The 16,530-nt window shown below is 42.5% G+C and overlaps 1 protein-coding gene across 1 annotated transcript in view; it reads right to left on the bottom strand.

The window, feature by feature from the left end:
* Positions 1-16,268, bottom strand: part of LOC115208321 (thioredoxin reductase 1, cytoplasmic) — a 28,189-nt gene extending 11,921 nt beyond the window's left edge. The window contains exons 1-8 of the mRNA XM_029776272.1: positions 15,870-16,268; positions 15,609-15,669; positions 12,906-13,015; positions 11,793-11,900; positions 11,108-11,180; positions 2,839-2,961; positions 2,352-2,494; positions 1,793-1,908 (exon numbers count right to left, since the gene is read on the bottom strand). Of these exons, the coding sequence (XP_029632132.1) occupies positions 1,793-1,908; positions 2,352-2,494; positions 2,839-2,961; positions 11,108-11,180; positions 11,793-11,900; positions 12,906-13,015; positions 15,609-15,669; positions 15,870-15,986 (851 nt within the window). The 5' untranslated portion in view covers positions 15,987-16,268. The remainder of the gene's footprint in view (positions 1-1,792; positions 1,909-2,351; positions 2,495-2,838; positions 2,962-11,107; positions 11,181-11,792; positions 11,901-12,905; positions 13,016-15,608; positions 15,670-15,869) is intronic.
* Between the last annotated feature and the right edge of the window lie 262 nt (positions 16,269-16,530).

Raw genomic sequence — 16,530 nt, 5'->3', positions numbered from 1 at the left:
ACCAACGCAAAGAGGTTAATCTTCTAGACAACCTGTGTTTAGACAGGTGGGAGATTATAGCCTTATTAAATGAATGACCTGAGATACAAGACCTCCTGTGGTGGGAATTAGATATGTGAGCTCACCTGGGGAAGGTATGTGTGTGTTCCAGAGCACAAGCTTAGCTGCAATGTTCTACATCCCTTATGTCCATCCACATTTCACCTGCATGTCAGTGTTAGACAAATCTATGCTTTTTCTTACTGAAGGGGGGGGGGATTACCTGAACTTGTCCAATGAGAAACTTAAGTTTAATGCCGATGGAAATAGTTTTGCTACAGTGTACACTAATGAAACCACCTGCAGTGTGTTTATACAGTGCATTCGAAAAGTAGTCAGACCCTTTGGCTTATTCCACATTTTGTTACGTTACAGCCTTATTCTAAAATTGATTAAATTATTTCCCCCTCCTTAATCTACACACAATACCCCATAATGGCAAAGCAAAAACAGGTTTAGAAATGTTTGCAAATTTACCAAAACGTTTAAAAACAGATACCTTATTTACATAAGTATTCAGACCTTTTGCTATGAGACTTGAAATTGAGCTCAGGTGCATATAAGGTCTATATAAGGTTCCGCAGTTGACAGTGCACGGCAGAGCAAAAACCAAGCCATGAGGTCAAAGGAATTGTCCGTAGCGCTCCGTGTAAGGATTGTGTCGAGGCACAGATCTGCGGAAGGTCCCCAAGAACACAGTGGCCTCCACCAATCTTAAAATGGAAGAAGTTTGGAACCACCAAGACTCTTCCTAGAGCTGGCTTCCCGGCCAAACTGAGCAATCGGGGGAGAAGGGCCTTGGTCAGGGAGGTGACGAAGAAGCCAATGGTCACTGACAGAGCTCCAGAGTTCCTCTGTGGAAAGTACAGAGATCCTTGATGAGAACCTGCTCCAGAGCTTTCAGGACCTCAGACTGGGGTGATGGTTCACCTTCCAACAGGACAATGACCCTAAGCACACAGCCAAGACAACTCAGGATTGGCTTCAGGACAAGTCTCTGAATGTCCTTGAGCGGCCCAGCCAGAGCCTGGACTTCAACCAGATCGAATATCTCTGGAGAGACCTGAAAATAGCTGTACTGCGACACTCCCCATCCAACCTGACAGAGCTTGAGAGGAATGGGAGAAACTCCCAAAATACAGGTGTGCAAGCTTATAGCGTCATACCCAAGATGACTCGAGGCTGTAATCGCTGCCTAAGGTGCGTCAACAAAGTACTGAGTAAAGGGTCTGAATACTTATGTAAATGTGATATTTCAGTTTTAGTTAAAACATTTGCAAAATCAAAAAATAAATAAAATGTTGCTTTGTCATTATGGGGTATTGTGTGTAGATTGAGGGATTTAAAAAATTTTTTTTTTAGAATAAGGCAAAATGTGGAAAGAGTCAAGGGGTCTGCATACTTTCTGAATACACTATATTGTTGATTGTATAATGATCTTGAGATTGTATAATCTTGTTGATTGAATAATGAGGGCTTTCCCCTGGCTGGACAGCAGTCAAATTGGATTGTGGGTTAAATAATGGGCACATTACTCTGTCCAGGTGTTGCTGATGCATGCCAGATCTGGATAGGTATTTTACCTATCAGCTACCCACATCATATGTTATCAGCTACCCACATCATATGTTATCAGCTACCCACATCATATGTTATAGCAATCTGGTGCCCGACGGCACAGTCAATGACGTGGTGGACAACCATTGGTTGATGCATGCAACGTCTGAGCAAGTGGGGAAGGGGTTGGTCTCACCTGGTGATGCAGTACTCTTTGTCTCCGGGGACGCCCAGGTAACGCGGCCTCTCGCCCGTCGCCAGGATAAACTTAGCTGCTGTATGGAAGGTCTCCTTTCCTCGCTTGTTGGTCGCCTGCGGACGGAAAGTAGGGTGTCAAACGCTCTCTTACACACCGAAAGAATAGTCGATAAAAGTAACCTAGCGTATCCCCGTCTGTTGTGTCAATCCTACAGTATGGTTTAAACCGATGCATCAATTCAAGGGTGTGGTTTGAAACCGTCCACGAGAGGGACATTAGCTGCTGTACTAACTGTTGTGATGTGTTTGTACGGAGCCATTACATATCTTTGGGGTTTGTTTACGATAAGCCAAGGAACTAACAGTTTCAGAATACATTGTGCATCTAGAAAAAAAAAGTTCACATCAATTTTACCCATTAAAAGAGAATCAATTCAGTATGAAAATGGAAGGCAGTAAATTCAGTATGAAAATGGAAGGCAAGTCAATTCAAAATGAAAACGCATCAGAAAATAACCATGGTTAGACATTTGCTTATAAATTCATAGGGTGCCAACCTTGATTTTGTGTGGCTCGATGAACTCTGCGTAGGAGTTGACGTAGTTGACGTTCTTGTCACGCAGCGCCACCCGGTAGCCCCAGTTCAACGAGCCAATGTAGTTGTTCACCGCGGTCTTCATCGTCTCCCAGTTGTGCTTCACTGGGAACCAGACCAGAATGACAAAGTCAACAAAAATGTCTTAAAGTTTTTTTTGGAAAGTATTTAGTAATTTATTACCCTTACTGAAAAAGTTCTCAGCTGGAAGTTTTACATTTTGACCTCTTCATTATATGAAGAGGGCTAAAACAAGAGTGTTTGTTTTCAAAGGGAAAAAAAGTATACTTTTACACCTCATGTTTCATGCCTAGCACTGACCATGGCTCTGTTCCAAATATCCTTAGAAGCATACAACGTTGGATATAGGCCATGTGTTGAACATGCTTTCCAAGTGACTAATACAGACATTGTTACCTAACTAGACACAGTAACCTAACAGACGCTACCTGTCTCCTCAGGCAACTCCCAGCCAAACTTTTGGGCGTCCTGCATTGAGGTCCCTAGCAGGGCTGTCTGGTGCATCAGCTTCTTGGGGATGCAGCCCACGTTCACGCACGTGCCACCCAGGCCTGTCCAGGGACACAGAGTCACACATTTGGAGATTTCTTTTAGATCCCATTGAAACATGCAGACATGTTGCAACTGAAAACAGCGGTATTCTGCTAGCTATTTTGATTTATGCGTCGGTGGCCCTGCAGCAGTTTCTGTAAGATTGTATGTCTGAAACAACTACAAGTTAGGTCGAAGACACACACACTCATAATATAGTATAACTATCTTCAAAGTAATGACTTGGGACGTCGGGTATAAGATGACAGCTTATTTTAGTAATAATCCTTCTTCACGCTACATTTCACCACTTTAGACAGTTCAAAACAATAAAGAAAGTTGTTAGCGCAAGCCAGGCTAATCACTCGTCATTTGTTTAACTGGAACTCATCACTTCCTGTCGCAAAGCATTCTGGTACTTGCAGTCAATAGCATAATCCAATACAACAGATGGAAGATTGAGAACTAATACAATTACTCTTGTACATATGTAAATAACTGTAGATAATTCATTGAGATTATCTAAAGATATTAACTGTAAAACTTAACTCCGTAACCCATTCAAGTTACCACAACACCCCCAATAAACAACTGTTCATCTAAATCAACTGAATAGGTCTCAAAGTCCCTGAGGTAGCACAAACTGAACATGACCTAACTAGGCCATCTCGGCCTGGAAAAAAAGTTACTTGATCTTCCCTAGTTTCTAGGTTTGTCTGGGTGTCATCTTCTCCGATGACTGCAACGTCACCCACTTTTAGTGGGGTGGGCTGACTAAGTCCAGCAAGTAGTCTCTTCGCCAGCTGTTCCAGAAGCTGGTCACAAGTCTCTGCCTGTACTTACATCTGCATGTTATTTCCTCCTTGTTGAGCATCATTCAGAAATAGATTGGGCGCCAGGAAGTGGGCTGGTGTCAGGAGTTGTGGTTCATCCACTTCATTGTACTCGGAAGGTCAGAGGCCTAGAGATTAGGATTGCTTCAACCCGTCAGGACTGTGCACATTATTTACATTTTTGTAATTTAGCAGATGCTCTTGTCCAGAGCGATTTACAGTAGTGAGTGCATTTTCATATTTAGTTTGTACATTTCTTCAAAAGTTGAGTGAAGCTCTCCCGAGAACTCCTCAGGCATGTTTTGACGAGTCTCACAGAATCGCCCCACCAGGCTGCTCGCTCGCCGATGATCCTCCAGGCAATGCCTCTTTCTGAGAAGAACTCCAAGAGTTGGGGATCTTTTATTGATTTCTACAGATCTTTCAAGTCCTGACCACCTCAACATTTTTGCATTGTCAGAATGGATTACTTTGCATAACCGAACATGAATGTCTCTTGATTGACCTGAGATCCAAATCTATTGCTCTGGGTACAGCACAATGTAGGACTTATTCACAGAATCACTTGCTTTCATGTAGAACGGTCCTGCAAGATCCACATCTGTGGTGGGGATAAAGTTAATCTGTCTTTTGGTAAAAGCACAGTGACCTGTTGTCCGGCCTTTGCTTTGAATCTCTTGCAGGTTGTGCATCTAACCATGGTGATCTTGACTAGCACGCAAGATACAGTATCTTTGATTTGCACTAGAGTGACTGATACTCCAGAATGCATCTCCTTCTCATGATAGTACTACATCAGCATTTCTGAGTTTGCTGGGCAGAACCCATTGGTGCTGCTCTCTGAATGGGATGTTGGACTGTTGCAAACTTCATCCTACAGTGGGGGAAAAAACGTTTTGATCCCCTGCTGATTTTGTACGTTTGCCCACTTACAAAGAAATGATCCGTCTATAATTTTAATGGTAGGTTTATATGAACAGTGAGAGACAGAATAACAAAAAATCCTGAAAAACACATGTCAAAAATGTTATAAAATGATTTCCATTTTAATGAGGGAAATAAGTATTTGACCCCTCTGCAAAACATGACTTAGTACTTGGTGGGAAAACCCTTGTTGGCAATCAGAGGTCAGACATTTCTTGTAGTTGGCCACCAGGTTTGCACACATCTCAGGAGGGATTTTGTCCCACTCCTCTTTGCAGATCTTCTCCAAGTCATTAAGGTTTCGAGGCTGACGTTTGGCAACTCGAACCTTCAGCTCCCTCCTCAGATTTTCTATGGGATTAAGGTCTGGAGACTGGCTAGGCCACTCTAGGACCTTAATGTGCTTCTTATTGAGCTACTCCTTTGTTTCCTTGGCCGTGTGTTTTGGGTCATTGTCATGCTGGAATACCCATCCACGACCCATTTTCAATGCCCTGGCTGAGGGAAGGAGGTTCTCACCCAAGATTTGACGGTACATGGCCCCGTCAAATGATGCGGTGAAGTTGTCCTGTCCCCTTAGCAGAAAAACACCCCCAAAGCATAATGTTTCCACCTCCATGTTTGACAGTGGGGATGGTGTTCTTGGGGTCATAGGCAGCATTCCTCCTCCTCCAAACACGGCAGGTTGAGTTGATGCCAAAGAGCTCCATTTTGGTCTCATCTGACCACAACACTTTCACCAGTTGTCCTCTGAGTCATTCAGATGTTCATTGGCAAACTTCAGACGGGCATGTATATGTATTCTTGAGCAGGGGGACCTTGCGGGCGCTGCAGGATTTCAGTCCTTAACGGCGTAGTGTGTTACCAATTGTTTTCTTGGTGACAATGGTCCCAGCTGCCTTGAGATCATTGACAAGATCCTCCCGTGTAGTTCTGGGCTGATTCCTCACCGTTCTCATGATCATTGCAACCCCACGCGGTGAGATCTTGCATGGAGCCCCAGGCCGAGGGACATTGACAGTTCTTTTGTGTTTCTTCCATTTGCGAATAATCACACCAAATGTTGTCACCTTCTCATCAAGCTGCTTGGCGATGGTCTTGTAGCCCATTCCAGCCTTGTGTAGGTCTACAATCTTGTCCCTGACATCCTTGGAGAGCTCTTTGGTCTTGGCCATGGTGGAGAGTTTGGAATCTGATTGATTGCTTCTGTGGACAGGTGTCTTTTATACAGGTAACAAGCTGAGATTAGGAGCACTCCCTTTAAGAGCGTGCTCCTAATCTCAGCTCGTTACCTGTATAAAAGACACCTGGGAGCAAGAAATCTTTCTGATTGAGAGGGGGTCAAATACTTCTCTCATTAAAATGCAAATCAATTTATAACATATTTGACATGTGTTTTTCTGGATATTTTTGCTGTTATTCTGTCTCTCACTGTTCAAATAAATCTACCATTAAAATGATATACTGATCCTTTCTTTATCAGTGGGCAAACATACAAAATCAGCAGGGGATGAAATACTTTTCCCCCCCACTGTACATTGAGTAGTTCTTCCTTGTCCAGGAACAGTTTTAGTTGTTTGATTTCACAGTCATTGTTTAGGTTTTTTCCTGCCTTCAGCAGTTTGATCTCCTGACTGAAACGCATGTTACTTTGAGCCAGTACTTTTCTGCTTCAAACAGTTTGTCAGCAATCAGTTCACCTTGTGTTTGTGTTTGTATGAGCAGTGGCTGTGAATCCTTATATCCAGGCAGTCACTCTGAACACTCCTTTCAGTTTGCTGTACCCTTCGAGCTCCAACAACGGTTCAGTGACGTCTGTTGTTTACAGTGACTGGACTTAAGTTCTGTGATCACCTCTTCCGGAACCTTGTCATCATTAGCTTCCTCTGACTGATCGCTAGGTCCGTTCCACCATAGCTGGCTCTAAAGTGTCGAACAGTTTGTCCTCCTTAGGGAGATCAGCTGGATTTGTTTTCCCTTCATTGTGTGACCATGACTCTGTTGGTCAAGGACTGGATCTCGGTCACTGTTTGCGTCAAATGGTTTCCATTTTTGAGCTGAACTGCAAATCCAATGCAGCACAATCGAGTTTGTCCACACTGATCTGTGTTTGTACAATTGTTCTGTGTGGTCAGATTGCTTGCTAGTCTTGCTCCAATCACAGCTCCCATGAGCTCCAGGCGTGGCAGTGTCATTTTCTTGTGAGGGGCTATCCTGGACTTGTTTCTCTGTTTTGTGTTACACCTTACAGGTAAGATACTGCACTGTAAGCATTTTTTACGTGTCACAGAACATGTCTAGTTTCAGGTTGTGGCTTTTCTGAGGCTGCATGTCTGTTCTGTACCACCTTGGTATGGCAAGATGGTGTAGTTCTGAACACATTCTAGTGTCAAATCAGGTGGTAACTCTTTTGTCCAAGCTGAGTCCCATGTCAGTCCCACATTTCCTGGAACACACACACACACACACACACACACACACTTGATCCTGATGGTAAAGGGGGTCAGGAAGCCGATAGGGTCGAAGATACATGCAAAATGCTTCTCTTTGCGTTCTCCTTTTGCTTTAGAATGCTCAGTAGTGGTCTGAGGTCAAACAAAGTAATCGGTTTCTTGTTTCCACACTAAGCCTAACACTTTCAGCACTTCTCCGTGTGTCCCTGCCCCCAACATGTGGTCAGTTGTTGCACTCTCCTCACACTTTGTTTTCAGCTCATGAGAGTCATCCTCTTGCAAAGGTCCATGCCTGCAGTCGATACAACTGCAAAGAAAATGCTCACAGAGTAAGCCTCTAACATTACTTAATTTCAAGTTCATGCAATCTACATAGAGTGACTCAATGTCCCTCCACAACTTCTGTTTGTTCTGGTTTGTATTGTTTCAGATGCTTCCTGATTGTAGCTGTGAACAAGAATGGACTTGGGGAAGCTCCAAACACCACTCATCATCATCAGCACACAGCTCCTCTTCATTTTCTCCATTTGGTGACCCACAGGAATCTCACGGCGTCGCCGTCTCTCAGCTAGGGATATCTGCAGAAAGGCTTTCTTGATGTCTGCCGTGCGATCTCGTGCCGTCTAAACTGTAGTCGTCTCAGGTTCCAGACGTTTTTGTTTTCACGGTAACTCCACATGGTATCGTCCATCACTGGTGCCTACACCGACCATCCAAAAGTGCTCTCTAAAGAAACTAGCATCTCTGTTAGTCTCTCCACTCTGCTAGATCCTATGTGCCAGTAGTAGTCTGCCCCTATCAGGACAGAGAATTCAGGATCGTCATCTCCTGTAAAGTCTGCGAGCAGCAGTCCTTTCCTCTTGAGCTCATGTTGAATCTGCTCACCAGGATCTTTCCTCAAGGCTGTGCATTTTTTTAGTAATAACACTTGTTCACATAAAAGTGTACCACATTAGATCATACCAAACAATAAAATAACGTTGCTAGCACAAGCCAGGCTAATCACTTGTCAGTAATTGATATTCTTATTCTTTCATTTCCAGTCAATAGCGTAATCCAATACTAACCAATAATACAGAAAGATTCACATACATACATGCATGCATACATACATACATTTGAAGTCGGAAGTTTACATACACCTTAGCCAAATACGTTTAAACTCAGTTTCACAATTCCTGACTTTCAATCCTAGTAAAAATTCCCAGTCTTAGGTCAGTTAGGATCACCACTTTATTTTAAGAATGTGAAATGTCAGAATAATAGGAGAGAATTATTTATTTCAGCTTTTATTTCTTTCATCACATTCACAGTGGATCAGAAGTTTACATACCGTAATTTCCGGACTATTAAGCGCACCTGAATATAAGCGCACCCACTGAATTAAAAAAAATATATATATTTTGAACATAAATAAGCTGCACATGTTTATAAGCCGCAGGTGCCTACCGGTACATTGAAACAAATGAACTTTACACAGGCTTTAACGAAACACGGCTTGTAACAAAAAATAAAAAATTAGCAGTAAACAGTAGCCTACCAAGAAAGTAATTGCTCCAGACCAAGCTCCCGTGCAGCAGCTCAATTTCCTTTTCCAACAGCCAGATCAATCGCCTTCAACTTGAAAGCTGCATCATATGCATTTCTCCGTGTCTTTGCCATGATGAGGGTGACAAAATGACTACCGTAATCAGAATGATGGGAAGTTTGAGCGCGCTCGATTTAATCTAAACAATAAACAAAAAAGTTGTTTGACCTTAACCCGTTCGGCAATTTCATTGGTCTAATGAAAGCTTCATGCCGCCAAAAAACTGAGCACGTCACAGAATGTGTTTTTTTGGGAGAAAAAAACTTGAAAGCGGGAAAAATCCATATATTAGCCACGTCATTGTTTAAGCCGCGAGGTTCAAAGCGTGGGAAAAAAGTAGAGGCTTATAGTCCGGAAATTACGGTACACTCAAAAAGTATTTGGTTGCATTGCCTTTAAATTGTTTAACTTGGGTCAAACATTTTGGGTAGCCTTCCACAAGCTTCCCACAATAATTTGGGTGAATTTTGGCCCATTCCTCCTGACAGAGCTGGTGTTTATACTTGCATACTATTATTTGTACAGATGAACATGGTACCTTCAGGCATTTGGAAATTGCTCCCAAGGATGAACTAGACTTGTGGAGGTCTACAATTTTTTTTCTGAGGTCTTGGCTGATTTCTTTTGATTTTCCCATGATGTTAAGCAAAAAGGCACGGAGTTTGAAGGTAGGCCTTGAAATACATCCACAGGTACAGCTCTAATTGACTCAAATAATGTCAATTAGCCCATCAGAAGCTTCTAAAGCCATGACATCATTTTCTGGAATTTTCCAAGCTGTTTAAAGGCACAGTCAACTTAGTGTATGAAACTTCTGACCCACTGGAATTGTGATACAGTGAGTTATAAGTGAAATAATCTGTCTAAACAATTGTTGGAAAAAGTACTTGTTTCATGCACAAAGTAGATGTCCTAACCAAATTGCCAAAACTATAGTTTGTTTAACAAGAAATTTGTGGAGTGGTTGAAAAACGAGTTTTAATGACCCCAACCTAAGTGTATGTAAACTTTCAACTGTACATACATACCAGTATGTGGACAACCCTTAAAATTAGTGGATTCGGCTAATTCAGCCACACCCGTTGCATAAAATCAAACACACAGCCATGCAATCTCCATAGACAAACATTGGCAGTAGAATGGCCTTACTGAAGAGCGCAGTGACTTTCAACGTTGCACCGTCATAGGATGATACCTTTCCAACAAGACAGTTCATCAAATTTCTGCCCTGCTAGAGCTGCCCCGGTCAACTGTTAGTGCTGTTATTGTGAAGTGGAAATGTATAGTAGCAACAACGGCTCAGCCTCGAAGTGGTAGGCCACACAATCTCACAAAACAGGCCTGTCGAGTGCTGAAGCGCGTAAAAAAACAAAATAAAATTGCTTGTCCTCCGTTGCAACACTCACTTCCAAACTGCCTCTGGAAGCAACGTCAGCACAAGAACTGTTCGTCGGGAGCTTCATGAAATGGGTTTCCATGGCTGAGCAACTGCACACAAGCCTAAGATCACCATGCGCAATGCCAAGTGTCGGCTGGAGTGGTGTAAAGCTCATTAGACTCTGGAGCAGTGGAAACTGAAGTTCACTGAAGTAATGAATCATGCTTCACCACCTGGCAGTCCAACGGACAAACCTGGGTTTGGCGGATGCCAGGAGAATGCTACCTGCCCCAATGCATAGTGCCAACTGCAAAGTTAGGTGGAGGAGGAATAATGGTCTGAGGCTATTTTTCCATGGTTCGGGCTAGGCCCTTTAGTTCCAGTGAAGGGAAATCTTAACCCTAAAGCATACAATGACATTATGTGTATTCAACTTTGTGGCAACAGTTAGGGGAAGTTCCTTTCCTTTTTCAGCATGACAATGCCCCCATGCACAAAGTGAGGTCCCTACAGAAATGGTTTGTCGAGATCGATGTGGAATAACTTGAGCCTTGACCTCAATCCCATCGAACACCTTTGGGATGAATCGGAATGCCGACTGAGAGCCAGGCCTAATCGCCCAACAGCAGTGCCCGACCTCACTAATGCTCGTGGCTGACTAGAAGCAAGTCCTCGCAGCAATGTTCCAACATCTAGTAGAAAGCCTTCCCAGAAAAGTGGAGGCTGTTATAGCAGCAAAGGGGGAACCAACCTCATATTAACGCCTATGATTTTGGAATGAGATGTTCGACGATCAGGTGTCCACACACTTTGTCATGTAGTGTAGTTCTCGATCACATAAAAGTAATACAATTACTATTGCACATCAAAATCTTTAGATAATTCATTCAGGTTAACTGTAAACATGAACTCGGTAACCCCTTAAAGTTAATAAAACGTTGGTTGAAGAAGAGTAACACGTAAGGAGTACACCAGGGAAGCCCTACTCACCCCAGGTGTTCCCTTTCGGCGTGGGCACCACATAGTCCAACACCATCACCTTCTTCCCCAGTGTCGCTGCCTCCTATCCCATGAGAAGCACAAGAGGGCAGACGTCCATTTAGACAACTTGATTAAAGGTACTCAGCGATACTCAGAAAATAAAACAGCATAGTGGGTCAATTTCCGCAACTAAGAGCGTTGAAGCTCAACTTCTCAACGGTTTTGGTGCCCTGGCTACCATTCAGGTGAACAGGGCAAAGCGAACGCGTGCCCATGCGCAGATACTGTGTGTGACTGTGTGAGAGCGAAGTCTTGCATCTTGCTCATCTCAATATCTGCGGTGCTGCTCGTGGCGACTTCATTTCGCAGAGTCTACCTATTAATACAACCACTGGTCAACTGGCTCAGCATACACGCTTAGTTTCATCGTTGCTATGATGACCCATCTGAAATCCTGTGTCTGAAAACATTACCAGCAGTCAAAGCTCTTTAGAGAAGAAGGTTTGAGGGAAACCTTGGATCTTCTCCTCCAATCTGTTTTGAGAGGAATTGAGGAAACAAGGACAGAGGAAGCAAGGATTGGGCAGCTAGTAATGTTTTCAGACACAGCCTTCCTTCAAGGGCCTCAATACTTGAAAAGGTGCAGGCCTGGAGTTATGCTTGGTTTGAGATGCACTGTCTGGGAGGCTCTCACCTTTGAGCAGGCCAGGCCTCCCGATCCGCCCCCAATGACGATGAGGTCGTACTCGTAGACCTCATTCTTCTCGCACAGTAGCTTTTGAAGGATGCCATCTTTGTGGGCCTGAGAAGAGGATGACAGGTGGTCAGCTACCACTGCAAGAACAACATTAACCCAACAAAGTCTTAAAAAAGGCACACAAACATGCTTCTGGTGGGAAAAAAAACAATGTAATGCAGTAAGGACACCCGACATGCTGATTTATGATCCCGGGGGGAAAAAAAGGTGTTAATGAAAAATGTGCATGGCTGTGAGGTTATTCTACATTCAATAGCGATGCCGACACCATTCATGCCGGGCGTTCTTCATGCCACATAAAATCCCTTCGATGGAACTAAACCAGCATTTCCAAGATAAGGGCAGGAGACAGAACGCACGTACATTATAAGGATAATAATACATTATACATTGAAGGAGAATGTATTGGTGGCTTCAAGTAAAACATAAGCTATTGTGTAATGCTGGCAAAGTGCCACCTTATGCTACACATGAAAAGACAAAAACATAGTTTCATGAGCTAATTGCAGCTCAGTGTACAGGGAAGAGGAGACTCTAGATATGGGTGTTCTTAAGTAGCCATTTTTATGTAAATAGAAGTTTGGCAGTGGCATCAGGCTCTTATAACCCCACTTGACCCAAATAGATCCACTCAACCCTTGTTTCTGGCAAATGGACAAAGACACTCTTCAGTAATATTACAATGCAATTGAAGCCTGCAGTGGGCATAATTTACCACATGCTAAAATGCAAGGGGAACCTATGACATCAAATGTATCTTTCTTTGCCAAAACCTGACATTTTAGCAGAAGTTTGAGTTATGGGTCCTGTGTGGCTCAGTTGGTACAGCATGGGTTGTGGGTTAAATTCCCACTGGGAACCAATATGGGGGGGAAAAGTATGAAAATGTATACATTCACTACTTTAAGGTCACTCTGGATAAGAGCATCTGCTAAATGACCAAAATGTAAATCAAAACAAGATAAGTCCAAAAGTTGGTGGCATTTGCAAAACCACGAGTGAAATGACAATGAAGTTGTTCTTGAAATCTTACGCTACAACGATCCATACCTGCATTGTTTTGTCACAGCCGCCAATGTGGGTTTTGTTGACGAAGACATTGGGGACAGTTTTCTGCCTGGTCATCTCAAGCAGAAGTTCTTGATAGTTTGATCCATTATCTAGACAACAGTTAAGCGATGTTAGCAGAGTAGCAGCTAAATGTATATGAAATTAACCACTCATATCTCTGACCTGTACACTAGGGTCATTATACGTGACATTCATACAAACAGTACATTACAGGTGTCCCTGACAAAAGAAACTACTTGGAACACTATCAACTATTAACTTGCAACATTTTATAACATTTTCTGGGCCCTCAGTTTCCTGTGCCAGTGAACTCAGCCTACAGCTTGGTCTGTCCTATTTGCGCAAGGGATAAAGAAGTAATCAGGTAGGCCCTATTTTATGACATTTCCAATGGATCAGAATTACATTTTTCCCTTTCACACCGAGTGGTTATCGAAAGGGAGAGAGCTGGAAAGATTTGTCAAATACATTGAGGATGTATTGTCATTCTCAATGATGTAAAAACAGACGACGTTTGTTTGCTGTTTGAGGTGAAGAAAACATTACTTTGAGAAGCTCTACAGCGGATTAGTGGTGATGCGTTAATTCAATCGGAAATACTATCAGATCCCCAAATGGGCACATTTATTTGCCTATATTTGTGCGCAGGCCAGGTAGCCTATAGGCCTACTTATAGGCGTAATCAGGTGCGCGTTCTAAGGCAACATTGACAGGACCGCTCAAAACAAAAGACAATTAATAAATTGACAAAATTCACAAATGGAATGAAATAAATCAAAACTTGAGAATCGTAATTTCCAGACTATTGAGCGCACCTGAATATAAGCCGCACCCACTGAATTAAAAAATATATATACATTTTTAGCATAAATAAGCCGCACATGTCTATAAGCCGCAGGTGCCTACCGGTACATTGAAACAAATTAACTTTACACAGGCTTTAACGAAACACGGCTTGTCATCGACTCATTAAGACCAAGCTCCCATGCAGAAGCTCTATTAACCAGCCAGATCAATCGCCTTCAACTTGAAAGCTGCATCATATGCATTTCTCCGTGTCTTTGCCATGATGAGGGTGACAAAATGACTACCGTAATCAGAATGATGGGAAGTTTGAGTGCGCTCGATTTAATCTAAACAGTAAACAAAAAAGTTGTTTGACCTTAACCCGTTCGGCAAATTCATTGGTCTAATGAAAGCTTCATCCCGCCAAAAAACTGAGCACGTCACAGAATGTGTTTTTTTGGGAGAAAAAAAATTGAAAGCGGGAAAAATCCATATATTAGCCGCGTCATTGTTTAAGCCGCGAGGTTCAAAGCGTGGGAAAAAAGTTGCAGCTTATAGTCCGGAAATTACGGTAGTATAGGTTGTGCGCTCTGCAAACAACATGTCCACTCAATGAGAATGGTAAAAGACTGGAATAATAATATATTGAATGCATTAACAGAAATTAGCAAAACAAAACATTGTAGATGAGAAATTATAGGAATTAACAGTAAATGTACTACTGGTGATATGTAATGGGGAACTGATTGAGACTGACAGTCAAATGCAAACAATTCACACATGAACTTATGAAACAATGAATATGCACAAATTGGCAGGAGAGTGCATTCTGGAGAGAGAGGTGCATTGGGCATCTTAGCCACACTCCCCTTCTTCTTGGACTTCGCCATCCCCGCGGCCTCCGCAATCGATTAGTACACTGAGATTGTCGTCGAATAAGACTAGTGTCCCATGTGTTATGAAAAATATATACACATTTGCTTCTGCTCGATTAAAACAAATCTAGCTCGACCAACAGCCTATCGAACAAACAATCGACCAGTCGACTAATTGGGGTCAGCAGTAAACGTAAAACAACTTAAATTCTAAGTGCTGACAGTGGGTTCAGTCTGATGTAAATGTACATTGGGTCTGTTCTGCAAACAAACAGTTTAAATACACTGCATAATTCAGTACTGGCAATCTTTTCTAAGTGTATTTTCCAGAGCAATTTATGTAGCGCCCAGTGTGTATTTACCAGAACAGCTGTGACCGGTGAGAGATAAAATGGCCAAGCATCCAGAGGAGAGAAAGAGATTGAGGGAGTGACTCAGCACATTTTGTGGTGGCCCTAACAAACATTGACAGTGTATTCTGTGGTAAAACATTAACATAGACTATGCAAGTAAAAAACAATGTTAATTTTATTAGCCTTTTTTTTAACCTTCTGATCAACCATTAACAAGTGAGAAATATCAGATAAAGCAATAAGGAACAGCTTTAAGGTGAGCTTGAGGAAACAACCCATTACTAGAATAACAGGTCCTGTACAGATTTTTGTTTCACCATTCAAAAGACATAATGCAAATGTGTGTATGGTCCATCAACATTTCCCAAGTTCATTTAATTTACTAATTTAGCCCTTGCATTTGAGATAGTACACACTGACTGAGTGACAGCATGACCAGGCAACTGGTCTGGGGGCGTGGCTCCTTAGTAGAGTACTACTTAACACCTTTTGAACTTCCATTGCCAATTCAATGATATCTCAAAACGTATAGCCAACTTTACTTTGGCTAGAAAAATACTGGTCATATAACAAAGAGAACTACATGTGAGACGTTTGAATGCTGTGCATCGGCTTTCGAAGAAGAAAAAAAAAAAGCTTGCCACCACTTCCTGTGAACAATTCCTTACCAATTAGATCCAGCTCCACCACATTGCAATTCACGTTCAGTTCCTTGAACAGATCCTTCACCTGGAAAGCGAAACAAATATGCTGCTTGAATCCCGTTTTATCTTCACTGGATTAACTACCCATCTATCTATCTATCCAGCGTGTTACTGTAGTCATTTAACGTTACTTAGTTCTGTCAGAAGCTAGCAAGTAACCGGCTACTACTAACTAGCTAGCAAGGTAGGTAGACAAAAAGTAAAAACAAATCATGTTGGACTTACTTTCACACAATATGGACAGTAGCTTTTACTGAATACCAACACTTGGTTTGAATCAATAAGCTCCTGTATCCGAGATTTTAGTTGATTCCTCCCAGTGTCATCGTCGATGGGAGGCATTGTTGGACTATTTTCGCCTGGCTTGCCTCCTGGCAAGCTTGAACGTATGCGAAAAAATGGGAAAGAGCGGAGCGAAACTCCCTCCAACACGCAACCTAGCTGTTAAACGATGACCCAGCAAGTCCGATTTCTCAAGTAGTTGTCCTTGCGAATCACAGATAGATAGAAACTACCTTGCTAGCTAGATATAATTCCAACAGGTCAACTTCTGCCCTCATGTCGTTTCAACACCCGCCCGGTATATCAACCCCGCGAAATGTCTTGCGTAAATCTTATTTAAGGTCAGAGAAGAAAAGGCAAAGCGAGAGGGTTTACCCCGCCCAAAATCTGTCCACGTTAAGCAGATCATTCATTACGCAAGTGATGTTTTTGTATGGGGGGGTGACAATGAGAGTGTCGAATTTAGTCAATATAAACATGTATAGCTATTTTCGTAATGCTTACTTAGGTTGTTACGAGTGTACTGTTTATATCGGAGTTGTTCCTGTTGAAATAATTCGAGATGTATATGCATATTCATAAAGCTAGCATAGCATCTCACTCT

The sequence above is a fragment of the Salmo trutta genome, chromosome 14, assembly GCF_901001165.1.
Source record: "Salmo trutta chromosome 14, fSalTru1.1, whole genome shotgun sequence".
NCBI lineage: Eukaryota > Metazoa > Chordata > Actinopteri > Salmoniformes > Salmonidae > Salmo > Salmo trutta.
The sequence above is the reverse complement of the archived record's forward strand: the minus strand, read 5'-3'. Positions and strand labels throughout refer to the sequence as shown.